The sequence below is a fragment of the Mytilus edulis genome, chromosome 5 (assembly GCF_963676685.1).
Source record: "Mytilus edulis chromosome 5, xbMytEdul2.2, whole genome shotgun sequence".
Taxonomy (NCBI): Eukaryota; Metazoa; Mollusca; class Bivalvia; order Mytilida; family Mytilidae; genus Mytilus; species Mytilus edulis.
The window spans coordinates 78,248,140-78,265,119 of NC_092348.1; the positions used below are offsets into that span (position 1 = coordinate 78,248,140).

Consider the following 16,980-nt stretch of genomic DNA (forward strand, 5'->3'; position numbering starts at 1 on the left):
AAAGACCTTTCATTCTATTTCGAAAATTTGTCTCATAGTTTTATTAATCATTATATTAAATTCGTATTTTTCAAATCAAAATCAAACAAATCATGAGACCCAAAAGACGGACACTTTTAAAAACATGTAACTATAGAATGTTTATTACATATCATACATTACCCCTGTGTGATAAAAGGTCGGATTTTCTATCAGGTATTGTCAAATTTTCACCAAGAGTAAATATTATGTAATATCTAAATATTTATTACGATAGCATTATCTTTTGATTGACACTTCATATAAGTACACAAAGTCGTATTTCTCAGTTTAACTTCATATAGCTTTAGTAGATACAGACTGGCGTTACTCTAAATTCTAAAAGATCAGATTGACAAAGACCGACATTTTTTTTTAACTGCATAATGTGGTTTCTACTCTGATGGTTTCTAACTAAAATAAAAATACTCTAAAATAAGTGTCACACTCAAATGTCAGAGTTTTAAAAGTGTGCTACTTGAGATATTCATATCATTAAAATGAAAAATGATAATATTAATTAAGAGTTTAAACGCAAAAAATAAAAACGGGTTTTGTATATTCATTTTTGGGATTGTTGATAAAATGTAATGGAAATTTATCACAAAGTACTTTAGAGCTGACAAAAAAAGCAAAAAAAGTATTTTTTGCAATAAAATCATATACTAAATCATTGAATAATCTACCTATAAAAGTAGCAAATAATCTTTTTGATTCTTTAGTAAAACCAATTATGACCTATAATTCAGAAGTAACATATTTGGATACATATATTTCTTTTCATCGAGCCAAAAGCAGAGCCTTAACTTCAGGAAAAGAAATTAATCAACTTGATTTTATAGACAAAACCCCCATAGAAAATATGCATCTTAAATTTTGTAAATCTACTCTAGGGATAAGAAAAAATGCATCCAATTTAGGAGCAAGAGTTGAATTAGGAAGATTGCCTATAGAATGTTTTATTAAAACACAAACCCTTTTATATTTAGCTAGACTATATAATAATAATACTAATCCATTGTTAAAGGAAGCTTTTTCTCTAGCACAGTCTCTAGATTTGACAGGAACTTACTCATGGTATACATATGCTAAAAATATTGTTAAAGAGACTAACGTTGACCTTAATATTCTTTCTACTTGTAAGGACATAAAAGATGTAATAAAATAAAAAACGATATAAAGTTAAAAATGAAAAATAGATATGAAGATTTAATTCAAAATAAATTTCAAAACATCGATGATAAAAGTAAATTTTTTCTCTATAAAAAACTTAAAAAAGATTACAAACTAGAATATTATCTAAATACATCTAATTTTCAGATAAGGAGATTAATCACTAAATTTAGAATAAGTGATCACTCCCTCTTGATTGAAAAGGGGAGATATTTTAAAATCCCAAGAGAGGAACGTCTTTGCCATAAATGTAAAATACTAGAGGATGAGAAACATTTTTTACTATATTGTGAGTATAATAAAACTCTAAGAAATGAATTTTTTCATCACATATGTACAGAAAATAATAACTTTAATAATTTAAATGAAGAAGAAAAAATTCATTATTTACTAAATCCATCATCGCCTTTACAAACAAATAAGTTAGGATCCTTCTTGAAAAAGTCATTAGAACTGAGGGCAGGGGACTCTTAACAACTTGTTTGTTGTTATAAATTTTAATGTTGTTGATATTTTGTATATTTAATATGTATGTATATATGTTTATTGTGTTTATTGTATTAATATATGTTGGTCACAAACTGTAAAGTTTATATGACAATAAAATATTTTATTTTATTTTTTGTAAAAAAACAAACTATTTTAGGACAGAGTCAAATGGTTCAATATAACGACTTTTTTGTACTTTGGTTCCCCCAATAGTCCTATCTATACATGCGACAGTGATATGATACACACAATGATAGAGGGAAAGATTATGTAATCTACAAAAGTTTACAAATAGTTTGAAATAAATGATTACAGAAGAGGAAGTGTCCTGTGATAAGTCGGGTTATCTAAGAGCAAATGTACAAACAAACATGGACTAATTTGGTCATATTATTATATGTAGCTCTTCGTGTTTTAATTAAGTACCAAAAATCATTGGCTTTCAATTCTGTGTGGTTTGAGATGTCCTGGTGATGTTCAAGAAAAGCGCTTCAGACGTGATTTTTATTTTCTAACGCTGAATGCACACCGCTGAAGTTGGGCTGTTAGTCCTCTGAGTGATCATCAACTCAGCAGTCAGTGCTATGATATTTTTAGTAATTATTAAGAAACAACGGTCTCAAATCCCTCAATCAGAGTTTATTTAAGATAGATTCGTTTTTATGTTTATTTTGGTCGTATAGCTCTTCCCGTTTACAAAAGAGGTGAAAAATACCACAAAGAACATTCAACTCATACGTTAAAAATAGACTGGCACCCGTTATGATGCTCGTTACGTGTAAGTAAACACCCTGCTGTGATAAGATTCGGTAGGTGGCACTGAGTATTTAAGAAATCGTTACTTTAAATGTTTTCGGTTTTAGCGTTTCAGACTTAGTGTAGTCAAGGATTTATAATTTGCAATATTAAACCAACACATAATTATAAAGTTTTGACAAGTAAGCCACAAAAAAAAAAAGACCATAAAACAGATGCGCACTGTAAAAAAGTTGTAATAAAAGATAAAATATATCAGTAAGGCCAAATGTTTTTTTAGTTACAATTAAAGTGTTACAATAAAGATGTTAATGAATTAAATATTACGTTTTTAACCACTCTCCAATATCAAAATCTTAAAAAAGAGAATCGAGGTTATATCACATTTACTTTTCTTGCTTTGAGATTGTGATTGGACTGGGAAACAACAATGTTAATGTAGTTAATACTTCTCGCACATCTTTGTAAGTATAATGGAATTTGATGGCGACTGTTATACAAGTGAGAGGTTTAGCCAGCTATAAAACAAGGTTTTATCCACCATTTTCTTCATAAGAAAATGCCTGATATAAGTCAGGAATATGACAATTGTTATCTATTCGTTTGCTGTGTTTGAGCTTTTGATTTTGATCTTGCCATTTAATTAAGGACTTTCCGTTATGAATTTTCCTCGGAGTTCAGATTATTGTAATTTGACTTTCTACTATGACGTCCCATGATCAAGGTTGAACCGACTTTGTGTATTATGTTAAATTTGGCATGAATGGACAATCTTCAAAAATGCTCATTTAAATGAATGATCATAGGATTTAATAACCTATTTTTTCATTTTTCTTTTTATAAATGCGCTACACGAGGATGTGACATACGCTGGAATCGACCAGAATTAGGTTTTTTTAACATACAGAATTTCTAAATTCTAAATCTGAATTTTCTCATTTTCTTCAAACGTTTATTTAAAAAAAGAAAGTATACAAGTTTTTAACTTGAACGTTACAAGCAGATTCAACTGTACGTGAAGTTAATATTCAAAAAGTCGGAGAATTTATTTCAGATGTGTTCATGAAGCCGAACGCAACCGTTTCCCTTAAAGGAACCCATCGTCATACAGGATAGGAGCACGAGGATAACTGTTTAAAATGATCCGCATTGCAAATACCAATTCCCTATTGTTTAAAATTTACGAAGCGATTTAAAGACATTATAATATCGATTTATTATCAAGATTCTTAGACGCTTTTTTTTATAAAAGATATTATGACAAACAACGTCATATCATTATATAACTAAAAAAATACGACCGCAAAATTTACGACCTTAATTTTGCGGTCGTATAAAAAGGTTACTACCATCATCATAAAGTATCATGTATACAACCGTACCAATGACAATGATGTATCTCTTTTTGAACTTCTCTGAATGATTATTTTTATGCCCCACCTACGATAGTAGAGGGGCATTATGTTTTCTGGTCTGTGCGTCCGTTCGTCCGTTCGTTCGTCCGTTCGTCCGTCTGTCCCGCTTCAGGTTAAAGTTTTTGGTCGAGGTAGTTTTTGATGAAGTTGAAGTCCAATCGACTTCAAACTTGGTACACATGTTCCCTATGATATGATCTTTCTAATTTTAATGCCAAATTAGAGATTTTACCCCAATTTTACGGTTCACTGATAGAAAATGATAGTGCAAATTTCAGGTTAAAGTTTTTGGCTTCAGGTTAAAGTTTTTGGTCAAGGTAGTTTTTGATGAAGTTGAAGTCCAATCAACTTGAAACTTAGTATACATGTGCCCTATGATATGATCTTTCTAATTTAAATGCCAAATTAGAGTTTTGACCCCAATTTTACGGTTCACTGAACATAGAAAATGATAGTGCAAATTTCAGGTTAAAGTTTTTGGCTTCAGGTTAAAGTTTTTGGTCAAGGTAGTTTTTGATGAAGTTTAAGTCCAATCAACTTGAAACTTAGTATACATGTGCCCTATGATATGATCTTTCTAATTTAAATGCCAAATTAGAGTTTTGACCCCAATTTTACGGTTCACTGAACATAGAAAATGATAGTGCAAATTTCAGGTTAAAGTTTTTGGTCAAGGTAGTTTTTGATAAAGTAGAAGTCCAATCAACTTGAAACTTAGTATACATGTTCCCTTTGATAAGATCATTCTAATTTTAATGCCAAATTAGAGAATTTATTCCAATTTCACAGTCCTTTAAACATAGAAAATGATAGTGTGAGTGGGGCATCCGTGTACTGTGGACACATTCTTGTTTTAATATAATTTAACTTTCATCTCGAAACTCAGCTATCTAAGCTATGGCGACAACACTGATGTTACGAATGTTCTGTATAGACTGCTGTTTTGGTTTTCAAACACCAAATCTTTAATTAGTATAAATGTGGCTTTGAGGAAACATAAAATTATACTACAGAACACATGTCTTGTTTTCAAATTAAAAAAACCCAACATAAAACAAAAAATATGATAATTTAATTCATGTTACATGTATTAAATATACATATGAGGGCGTTAGCCCGTATGAGTGTATCTTATTTACACCAAGATATCATTGTCAAGGCAGAATGGTTCCTTTCAAAAGTTCAGAAGGGGGTCTTCAGCGACTTGACCATATGTTCTTGAAAAACCATGATAAATGTAGGGTACCCACTTTTATTTAACGACATTTTGGTGTAAATAGCGATATATTATTTCTGTGACTTGACTGTAAGTGTTGCTCTTCGCCTATTGCAGTTGATTCAAAATTTCGACCCAATTGCAATTGGTTTTATCAAACCAAACTGTTCAACTGAAATGCAATATTGCAATAGCAGTAAATAGACGTGTTTAAGTTTTATAGGATTGTAGGTATGTTTTATTTCATTTTGACTATAATGGTTTGACTGTAGTTTTCTACAGCAGTTTGGTAAATTTCACCAGCACAACAGTTTCAATATTTGTTTTATAAAATTAATAGTTCATACAATAGGTGATTGATAAAGCGTGAATTTAATACACAGGGCCGCATTATGCCCCACGTCATCATGACACTTTATGATGAGTTAAGTTATCATAAGGTAAACGCAGATCGGTTGCAGTCTGCCAAAAACATGTCTTCCTCTTCAACAGTCTTGAAAACATTCAGGTGTCTGAAATATGTAGAAAGGCAAATTTAATTATTAAATAAATCAGTTTATCAATCAATCAATCAATCAATCAAAATGTTTGACCATAGACAACGCTATAGATATTAATATAAATCTGCTTTAAATCATTCCATGACGGCCGACGTATCAAACTTTTTATCATAATTCACTTGATAGAATGTTGCTGCTTACAAAGAAGCTATTGAACAAATGGGTTTTAAAGTCTTCCTTCTGAAAGTTTTGTAGACCACACATGATTGACTGTTATTCAATATCAATGTCGTAAATGAAAACCGAAATGTTCCTGATGTGACGTATGATTTTGTGGTTTTACAACTAAATGCCCATTTATATTTATGAAGTTCGCTCTGCACCTAGTTTTCAGTGCAGTTTTCTGTGTAGTTTTTGTGACATGTTGTTGGTCTTTTTGTTCCTTTTCTTTTGGTCAGTTTGTGTTTTATTTTGACTCTGGCATATGGAACAGGGGCATTTTCATACTCCAATTTTTGAAAATATTATAATTGCAAATAATAAGTGTAAATGATAGAGGATACTGTATAATTACATCACTAACTAGACAATAAGACTACAGAAGGAGGTATATTTTTTTCCCTTCTAGAAATTTGCCCTCCCATCTTTTCAGTTTGCCCATATGGTCTTTATGTTTTGTTTGCCTTCTTTGTATCTTATATTACTTCGTTGTTTTGAACGAATATTCGACGCTTTAAGTTGGAATAACATAAATATTGTAATACACATAAGGGATTTTGTGGGTTCATTAATTTTCGTGTGTAACAATTGTTTTGTTTTTTGGACTAGCTGCACTTATATGGTGACTTGCTTTATGAATATTTGCTTTATTCAGTTACATGCCTTTATGAAATAAGATTTTGTTGAATTCATCAATACGTGCTCCTATAGGAACGAATAACCATGACGCACGGTACATATTTTTCTGTGTGAATTTAAGTGTGTTTTCCGCGCACCAAACTCCCATGTAAATGTTTACGATTTAGAACTCGATCTAAGTTTTTGTATTTTTTTCATGAATGAATGAACAGCTTTAAATTGCATTTACCCCTGATATACTTCACTGTTGGAACAGACACACACATAATATGGCGGGGTTAAACATGTTTATGAGACTCGCCCCCTTTTTAAGGAAACAGCGGTGTAACAGCACAACATAATAAGCTTAAACTCAGTTGCATATGGCTGATTTCAAAAGGATTAATCCGATGCACAAAAAGAACAAATATTAAAATTAATAGACACAAATCGCCGAACTTGCAGTTGCTGAAACTAGTTCAAAGCCATTTTCAACTAATAATGGCTTATGTTCTACCAGACTGATGTAAAAATCAGAACAATTCCCTCGGGTTTAGTGTAAAGAAGTCATAAAAAGTTTGGGAAACGCATGACCTTGTGCAATGCTAAAATATATGTAACAGCATCGAAAGGATGTCGGATCGAGGGTTCATATATAGCAATAAATAATTAGTTCTGTTTTACTTTTTGAAAAAAAAACAATTGCCTGATTATGGGAACACAAATATATTTCCACACGGAACATAAAATATCCTATTCAATTTATGCCACTGTTGATAAGTAAAAAAAAACCTTCTCTTTTTTTTTTTTTTTTTTTTTTTTTTATCTCTAAGTACTTGTGAAAATATAGATGATATACCATTCATATGGTTACTAGATTTCTAAAAACAAAAAGTGTCAATACCTTACAACTGCAATCAAACATATTTTCAGCTATCATTCTTTTCTGACAATCTTTTAATTCCGATACCTTTCTCCGGAAATTACACAAATAAGTCTGAAGTTTGCCAGTTCTTTTGTCTATATTTCCTAAAATGACATATTCAATTTTTATAGCAATACAAAAGGAGTAGGTTCAGTAAGACCCCTTTTTGGCCCCAAAATATAGCAGTTTTACAAAATTGTTTAAATGTAAACTTTTAGTTATTTTTTGGAAGCTATAATGTCATATATTTTATACTTGCATCATTAAGTCATGCTAAATTACTGAAATCTTCACAATCTCAGCATTTTAGTAAAAATTGTAGACGGTTTCCGTCTTAAATGAAAGTGGCTGCATTCGTGTTCATTCTTGATATTGAAATGTAAGTTGTGTTTAATGATAATACATAACATATATAAAGGTCGAGGATAAACACGCGGATGCGGCCACTTTCATTTTTGACAAAAATCAAATGAAAAGTGACAATTTTTGGCATATTTGATAGATTTTTCATATTTAAGCTTGAATCGGAGCGTTTTTAATGAGTGAATCCTTTAAAATCTTTCACAAAAAATAATTGAATCAATTGAAATAGACATTTAAGTGTTTAAAAAGTGTCAAAAATCTTTCGTCAGATGAACTTGAAATTTGAGGCCAAAACCAGCCCTTACCGGACCTACTCCTTTGAGTTAAGTGGTAATTCACTGTTTCATATGTATATTCCTTTATATTCAGATTTCATGTTTTATATATTATCCTTAAGGAATAAAAAAAAAACCATGTACATTATTTTATATAAAGTTTCAATAACCTAATTTAGAAATAAAAAATCATACAATTTTGGATAAAAGTCTAAAATTTGTTTAACTGTCAACATCATGATTATGAAAAATACTATAATTGTGGACAAGAAATCATCGTTAGATTAATGTTTCAATTTCTAAACAAATGCTCTAAATGATTTGTTTATTCAAATACCTCCTATGTAATATTCTTCATTGAGTGTGAGTGGAGCTTTACATATCCCATCATTTCCTGGTGTCCAGATTTTTACTTCACCCATCGGTAAAGCGTGTGGTGAGTGTTGCTAGAAAAAAATCATAAGCTAATTTTGAATTGCGTAGAAATAAGAAACATAAGAACCTTATATATCTACCCTACTATAAAATTTAAATACAAGATTGTTCAAATACACCCAGAACTGTTTTACATAGACATCGATTGCCTGCGTTGCAAAAAAGAAAACCCATTGTAAACAAATCTTCAGTTAACATGTCACAAACCCACTGGCGATGTATATAGAAAATGTGAGAGGAAACAATTGTTTATATCCAATAAGTTCAGGTCAAAATAGTGGCTATAAGTATAAACAGTCTCTTGAATAAAATTCACTCAAAGTTGGAGTGAAAATTTATATACTAGCTTGTGTTTCAAATCCGGATTTGGTAACCATCACAAAATGGTTGACCGATAGGATATTTCTGTGTCTCAACTCATTAGCGACATATCTTCACAATCTTATATATCTTTAAATGCAAGATTAGTCGTCTTATCTGTAAATTTACTGATTGCATTCTATTCCCGATTGTAACATTTTGAATGCTGAGTGTGGATTTGCATGGCGAGTAATGCAACTATAGCAGGAGACGCTTACTCTGGCATGTACCCGGTCTCGCTCCTTTTGCAGTTTACCTTCGATTTCCTCAGTTTTTGTTCGTTGCCCTGCTTTGTCTTCTTATTTGATTTATTAGATTCAAAAAATTATGTTGGTGTCGAAACCCCTTCTTTTTTTTTTTTTTTTTACTGTTTATGAATTATCTCTCAAAATCGCATGATCTCGAGTTTGACTAGGCATGAACAACTTAAAGGGAGGCGGTAGTAGTGTACACATTTCTTACACTTATGGAAATCCAATGTTTTCACCCGAGTGGTGTGTTGTTCAGTGTTTGGATTTGTGTGCAACGTCTTGCGAACTGCTAATAATTTTTTTACCATTGTGTTGTGTTTCTTTGCTGGCATAATATGCTTTATTATCTCCTAAATGTATTGCTTATTTTTGCACATAACTACTAAAATAATGCCGTAGATGTACTTAAAATGATGACAGTTTCAAGTATAGTACCTTTAAAATATCCAGAACGTTCACCACATAGTATACATCTGTGTTTGTCTCGGATGCAGGTATTGTTTGGACTCTTCCTACTATTACTGAAAATGAACAACAATATGAGAAGTTATATACCAACATATATTGCATCAGCAAAAAAATCCGAGTTATTGTTGATTAAAGAGAAACCTTATGATAGTGAATGATTTAAAATTTTTATGACTAATATATTAATTGATAGACGATCTCTGCTCAAAAGGAAGTAATGAAACCAAAATTTCCAAGCGGTAAAGTTGAAATCATCCCAACAAAATTGTTGCGGATGTCATCACCAGTTTGTTGACCGTTATGAGGTATCTGTTTTTCAGATGACTTCGAAAATTTCCAATTGTCGTTATCCCAATGATCCGAACCTCTTTCCTCGAATGTAACCAATTTAGACTTATCACCATGTTAAAACTCACGGCCGACACTCGGCTAACCGAGAGATTGGTCGGTTAATCTATATTGAGTATGCGGCTATATCGGCGGTTGGTCTGTTAATCGGGTTGGCTAAAGTCTGTTAATCAGGTGTTATCGAGAAAATCATTGAAAACTCAACATGTTTCATTGTATAACCTTTTAAATATATGTTTATCATAAAAAATATTTATGTCTAACAAAACTATTTAATGTACTGAATCCAGTTGTGTAATTATTATATTTCTAGCTTCTATGTACGATCTATAAAATGAAAAGGCAAGTTACTCATCAATAAATTTATACACATTTTACACACACAAAATGTACACAAAATGACACTTGTGTTGAATTTACTTGCATGCAATATTTTGAACATCGAAAAAAGACAGGCATTATTTGTGTTAACCAAAATGATATCATTGTGTGAAAAATCTACACGAAAATCCGTATTTTGGTGACATAAATCAATCTTTATTTAAAACTTGGTCTGTTAATGGGTCGGATGTATAAAACCCGGTCTGTTAATTGGTCTGTTAAGAGTTTTGAATGACAATAAAAGTATAATTTTATTACTATATAGTGTGTTAATATGGTAGGCTCAAGACGAGCGGCTAAAATATACGGAAACAACACTTGAGCAATGGAATATAAAATATACGGAAACAAAACACATGAACGATTAACAATTTAGGCAATGGATATTGAAAATTGATAAAAGTGGTTTCAAAAAGTGTTAAATTAAAGTAAAATTAATTTTATCCGAGAATGGTCGCATATATTCTGTGGATTCTGTTTTATTGTCATGAATGACACCAATTTGCCATCTACATTGGTAACCAGTATATAAATCAGAGATTAACGTCGTAATGTAACTAAACATCAGTAAGTAAAAATATATTGGGATGCCTAAATATAAAGAATAGAGAAAGAATAATGAGTAAGATAAATAAAATAACAATTTAAAGAATACAGAAATAATCAACACCCCAATCCGGACCCTCATGGTATACACGAGAATCTGGATAGAGATACAGAAAATAAATAAAAGATAAGGACAGTAGAGAGTGGTGCATTGCTAAAAAATAGAGAAAAAAAACAATAATTGTTTAAGAATAAAGACATGAAACCACACTGGGTGTTGAAACAGTAACGGATTGCGATGTACTCATATTGGTAACAAATGCTTGAAGTTTACATGTGGACAACTGCAGTTCTCCACTGCACATAAGTAGAAAAGGAACTAAACTGAATAACATGAATTTAAACTTAATACATTCGCTCCTTTCCATTTGCTTCTTTAGAATGATTTATAAACAACAGATGATTAAGTAATAGAAGACAAGAACCAATTGGATGATGCTGACGAATTAGGGTTAAACGTCCAGTGACAAATACCATGTGCATATTAGAACGACAACACGTTATATGTACCCTGTGTTGTATTAGAAAGACACGTTCAGTCGGATTTTAGAACATGCTACTTTTTGCAGACACAAAAATTAAGGCTGATTGAAATCGTTAATAATAAATTCATGCATATTCCAGCGGCCAACCCAGATCACGCTATATTGAAGTGACACACTCTTCAATAAAATGCAAAGAAAGTCAAAATAAAAATGCGTTTACTGGAAGGTTAGTGCTGCACTGTGTTATCATTTTTTTTACTCAAGAATCTCTTATTCTTAACTTTTTCAATGGGAAAATATAAAGGTAGCAAAACTATTTTCGTGGCTAAATAACTCTTAACTGACACAATTTCAATTGTCCAACCCATTAACAGACTTTATAACCCATAATTTTCACTAAAACGTGGTATTACTCACGTTATATTACAATTATGAAATATTTACTAATGTCAATTTATATGCAAGAACCAAAGTAGTATTTTGTGTCTTTTAAATGATATCTAAAATTGTTTGTTTCGCCTTTTATTAAAAAAATTGCTATGCGTGTAATCATAAATACTACATACTTGCGCGACGCCTTTTACTTTTACTGAAAACTGTGCAGACTATGAAATGTTTTTAAAGGTGGAAAATGTTCTATGATAGATATCATTTTGTCAGACACTTTTCTTTTTTTTATTTGATTCTTATAATATACCAAAAATCTGTATATTTGATAGAGTTTAACATTAAATTGTGCGTTTTACTCTTAACAGACGTATAGCCAACCCGATTAACAGACCAATCTCCCATATAGCCGCATACTCAATATAGATTAACCGACCAATCTCTCAGTTAGCCGAGTGTCGGCCGTGAAACTTGTACCGTCGGAACAATACAATGAATGCCACATGTGGAGCAGAATCTGCTTACACCTCCGGAGCACACGAGAACACCCCAGTTTTTGGTGGTGTTGGTTTTGCTAAGTCTTTAGTTTTCTTAATTGTGTTTTGAATACTGTAAGTTTTTCATTTGATCGGTTTTCTTTTTTCCTGCCATGTCGTTGTCAGTTTCTGATCATTTCTTTTCAATTCCTTTGTTATCTTTCTTCTCTCTCATTAACAGTAAATGATCGAAGCAATCATATCTACTGTCTGCACTGGAGGACAGGATACTAAAATTAAATTAGAAGTGACTTTTTACAAGTTTATGATGGTTAAAACTGTACTTACTAAATTCAGAACCACACACGTACTGATGAAGCGATGCTACCCCACAGGAACACGCTAGTGACCAAGAAACCATTAACAATACAGTTAGCAAATACAAGAGCAGCATGTTTTCCTCAGACCTTGTAAAAGATATAAATAGTTAGGTGCAATATTATATAACCAGGAAACATCATTCACGAATACCAAAGTAATTTCTTTTCCAATTCATTCAACTATGATTGAATAGGATCAGAATTTGCTGGCACATTAAATATATTTCATCAACATATGACTCTAGCAACTATTGGTTGTGAAGTTAACAGCGCCAATAAAATAGTTAAATTTCACACTACTATTACTTCTAATATCAGCAGAAACAAACATGAAAACTACAAAATTAGAATAGCATAAAGAAGGATTAACAAGTTAAGTGCCAAAACCTTCATAATAACTTGGCATAGGACAAAACACGAGCACAATAAAGGTATTAAGTAAAGATAAAGTGTTCGATAGGCATGTACAGCATAATATCAGAAAATGTATTATTGTATCAGTTTAAAGTAAAGGTACATATAAAAGTATATTTTTTTCATTTCTATATCCTATTGTAAATCTGTTGTTATGTTGGCATATTTCCAAGGCTGTCTAGGAAGTTTAGTATATTTGGGTTTCCCTGTGTTATCTGATATACTAAATGAGGGTTTGGATGGGGTTAAATGATTAAAGAATAATGCCCTTAAAAAATGAAGATTAGAGAATAACGGGCAAAAAAAATCAAGATTAGAGAAAAAAGGGGTTAATTTTTTTGAAGATTAGAGAAAAAAGGGGTGAAAATTAAATGTTTACAGAATAACAGACCCCCATTCAGACCCTCCTAAATGGCAATATTCCTTCACCATTTCAATGACCATTCCTTATAAGTGGTTGTACCCCCCTCCCTACCAAAAAAAAAGAAATAACTTTAACAAAAAAAAAGAGCATTTCGGAAAATAGCATAAAGCTCAGACATATCGGAGATTAACCTTAAAATTTAACTAATCTAAATATATCATTCTATCAATTTAAAATTGATCTAGCATCAATCTCAGGTTTAAGAGCAACACCATAGCAATAATAAGTCATTAAGATGCATTTGTTACGGAGTATATGGGTCAATATTTGAATTGTGTTCAAATAAGGGGATGTGGTTTGATCGCCAATGAGAAGACTATCCATCAAAGTTCAAATGAAATGGACGTACACAATTATAGGTCGGCGTACGACCTTACAAAATGAGCAAAGCACATACCACATAGTCAGCTATAAAAAATCCCGAAATGACAAATTAAAAAAAAATCAAACGAGAACCTAACGGCATAGTCTATGTATAGAATGAATGAAAAACAAATATGTATCACAGCAACAAACTGCAGCCACTGTAGTCCACCAGATGCGGCATCATTTCCGATAGCAGTGCAACAATACCAGCTACGACAGCTTATTTGATCTTATTTGCTCATGTTATGATCTGTATGTGTGAAGTTAAATATATGTCTCATTGATTGTGATAAAAACCGAATATTTGAAACTAAGAAAAAGCAAATGTTCTAGAACAAAAGAGTATAACATGTATAATAAAAACTAAAAATACTACGATCAAGTTTAAATACCTTGAGAAACTAATGTGGTATACATATAACAGATTCAGTACATGAAAACAAACCTTTTATTATGAAATGTCCAGATGTTACAAATTGTTTACATTTATATTTTTGTGTGTCATAACACTACACAAGTTTCCTGTTGACAAGATGTTGTATCACTACACAATGTTTTTGTAATTAATTATTACAGTTAACGTTTTTCAATACAAACGAATGAAGGTACAAACAAGTTTGCGGATAGAAATACATTTGCCCGGAGGAATTTCTACATCACAATCAACAATCGTTTATAAAGGATTGTCTGCATACAGCAGAACAGGGTTAAATTCTGAATAATATTCACGCATTTAAGTACATGTACTTGTACATTCTTGACCCTCAAATATTTGCAGCTGAGTGTTCCTTATGTAAATTTATAAATCCGAAAAGGGCTTATAATTGTAACATGTGTAAAGTGTTTTTTCTTCTTCTAATTTTCATATATATTTGGAGCAGTAAAAGCGTATGATGACAATTATTTCATTCATATCCAGGACAAGCACAAAATAACAATTAATCAAATAAGTAGGCCGAGTAAAGTGGTGCGGCCTTGTTCTACCAGGATTAAGAGCGGAATGTGAACTGCTTCTTGACCCGTTGCATGAAAACAGAATAATTGCCGAAAAGCAGGCCACCTACATGTTAGACCCTCAAAGATAAACACTCCTTTACGTGGTGTATTAAATTTATCGCCCCTTTAAGTCTGTTCGTGACTGCTCTTGTATTCGCCACACACAAACAAACGGACGGACATTTTTTGAATGAATTCTTTTCCCGAATGAGAGGAGTCAAAATTAAAATATTTCTATAATTATGATACCTTAACCAACGATGAACCTTTAAGTTTTAAGATGTAGGGTATGAAAATGAATATACTAATTATCAATGTCCACGAGAGGATTCATATACGGTTTAATATCTCCATTGATTTTCCCCTACTAGTCTTTGTTAAATTTTTCAAAAACTGGTGGTGAATTTATCTTTGTTTCAAATAAAGAAGTACTAGAAATGAGTAAAGTTTTCTCCTGTCCAGTACTGTAGACATAATTTCACACTATATTTCATTGTTTATAAGAAATCAACCATCATTGGAAGTTAACCAATCAATTTTTTACCCTTTTTTCCCTGTATACAAGCTTTAGTAACCATGTAAACTTAAGTTGAACTATCATCCCAGGATAAAGGGAGGGTCGGGCGCCCGCTTACATGTTTAAATCCGTCACAGTCTGTTTGTGCCTGTCCTAAGTCAGGAGACTGAGTTTTCGTTTGTTGCTGTATATAATAATTGTTTATCTATTTTTGGTACATAGATCAGGCCGTTAGTTTTCTCGTTTGAATTGTTTTACATTTTCAATTCAGGGACTTTTATAGCTGACTATGTGACATGGGTTTGACTCATTGTTGAAGGTCGTACAGTGACATATAATTGTTAATTTCTGTGCCATATGGTCACTTGTGGAGATCTGACTCCATGACAATTAAAACCACAGCTTCTTACTTTTATATAAATATTCGAATCCCATAATCACGAAATCACGCCGTCTTACACTTTAATATATTAAGTGACTATTCTTCTGAGTTGACAGAAAACATGTTTTTGTGAAGAATCCTAAACACATTTGGACTTGATTCAAAGTGCAAAAAGTAGAGAAACATTCCAGTCTTGAATCAAGCTGTGCAGTGTTCACGTCAAAGAACCAATAAATGCTATTATTTTTTTGGCTTGACATTATGTAAGTTCGTTTTTAAAAGAAAATGTCCGGTAGGGGCCAGTTTTAGCCTAAAATGTCAGGTACATCTGATGAAAGATTTTTGACATTTGTTAAACAAAAATTTCCAAGATAAATTCAAACCGGAATGTCCCTTATGAAACGGCAAAATCAAAAGCTCAAACACACCAAACGAATCGAAAACAACTGTCATATTCCTGACATTATGTATAAACAAGAGTGCACACGCTGAAATGTCTCGCCTTCTATACTAATCATTGATATTATGTTGATAGTCCTAAGTATAAAGCTAAGCTTTATTACAACTGTCACATAAACTTAACATTAACCAAGATAACGAAACAAAGACCAATGAACCTTGAAAAAAGAGGTCCAGGTCAGATGAACCATGCCAGGCAGACAGGTACAGCTAACAATGCTTCTATACAATATATATAGTTGACACATTACTTATAGTTTAGGAAAAATAGACCAAAACACAAAAACTTAACACTGTGCAATGAACCGTGAAAATGAGGTCACAGTTAAATAAAACATGCATGAGTGACATAAAGATCATAAAATATTTCCATACACCAAATATAGTTGACCTATGGCATATAGCATTAGATAAAAAGACCAAAACTCAAAAACTTAACTTTGACCACTGAACCATGAAAATGAGGTCAAGGTCACATGACATCTGCCCGCTAGACATGTACACTTAACAATCATTCCATACAACAAATATAGTAGACCTATTGCATATGATATGAGAAAAACAGACCAAAACACAAAAATTTAACTATAACCACTTAACCATGAAAATGAGGTCAAGGTCAGATGACACCTGCCAGTTGGACATGTACACCTTACAGTCCTTCCATACACCGAATATACTAGCCCTATTGCTTATAGTATCTGAGATATGGACTTGACCACCAAAACTTAACCTTGTTCACTGATCCATGAAATGAGGTCGAGGTCAAGTGAAAACTGTCTGACAGACACGAGGACCTTGCAAGGTACGCACATATCAAATATATAATAAGAAAGAATTCAACATTACAAAAAAATTGAACTTTTTTTTCAAGTGGT

At 31.9% G+C, this 16,980-nt stretch overlaps 1 protein-coding gene across 2 annotated transcripts; it reads right to left on the reverse strand.

Moving 5' to 3' along the window:
- Positions 1-4,910: 4,910 nt before the first annotated feature.
- On the reverse strand, positions 4,911-14,325 carry LOC139524514 (uncharacterized). Of its 2 annotated transcripts, none has more exons than XM_071319338.1 (6): positions 14,194-14,325; positions 12,513-12,631; positions 9,449-9,534; positions 8,305-8,413; positions 7,309-7,433; positions 4,911-5,579 (listed from the first exon to the last, which is right to left on the reverse strand). In XM_071319338.1, exons 2-6 carry the CDS (start codon positions 12,616-12,618, stop codon positions 5,553-5,555), a joined length of 453 nt encoding a protein of 150 aa, XP_071175439.1. In that variant the 5' UTR covers positions 12,619-12,631; positions 14,194-14,325; the 3' UTR covers positions 4,911-5,552. The 2 variants fall into 2 exon arrangements, with proteins under 2 accessions (XP_071175439.1, XP_071175440.1); XM_071319339.1 differs by having other exon boundaries at positions 14,141-14,203.
- Between the last annotated feature and the right edge of the window lie 2,655 nt (positions 14,326-16,980).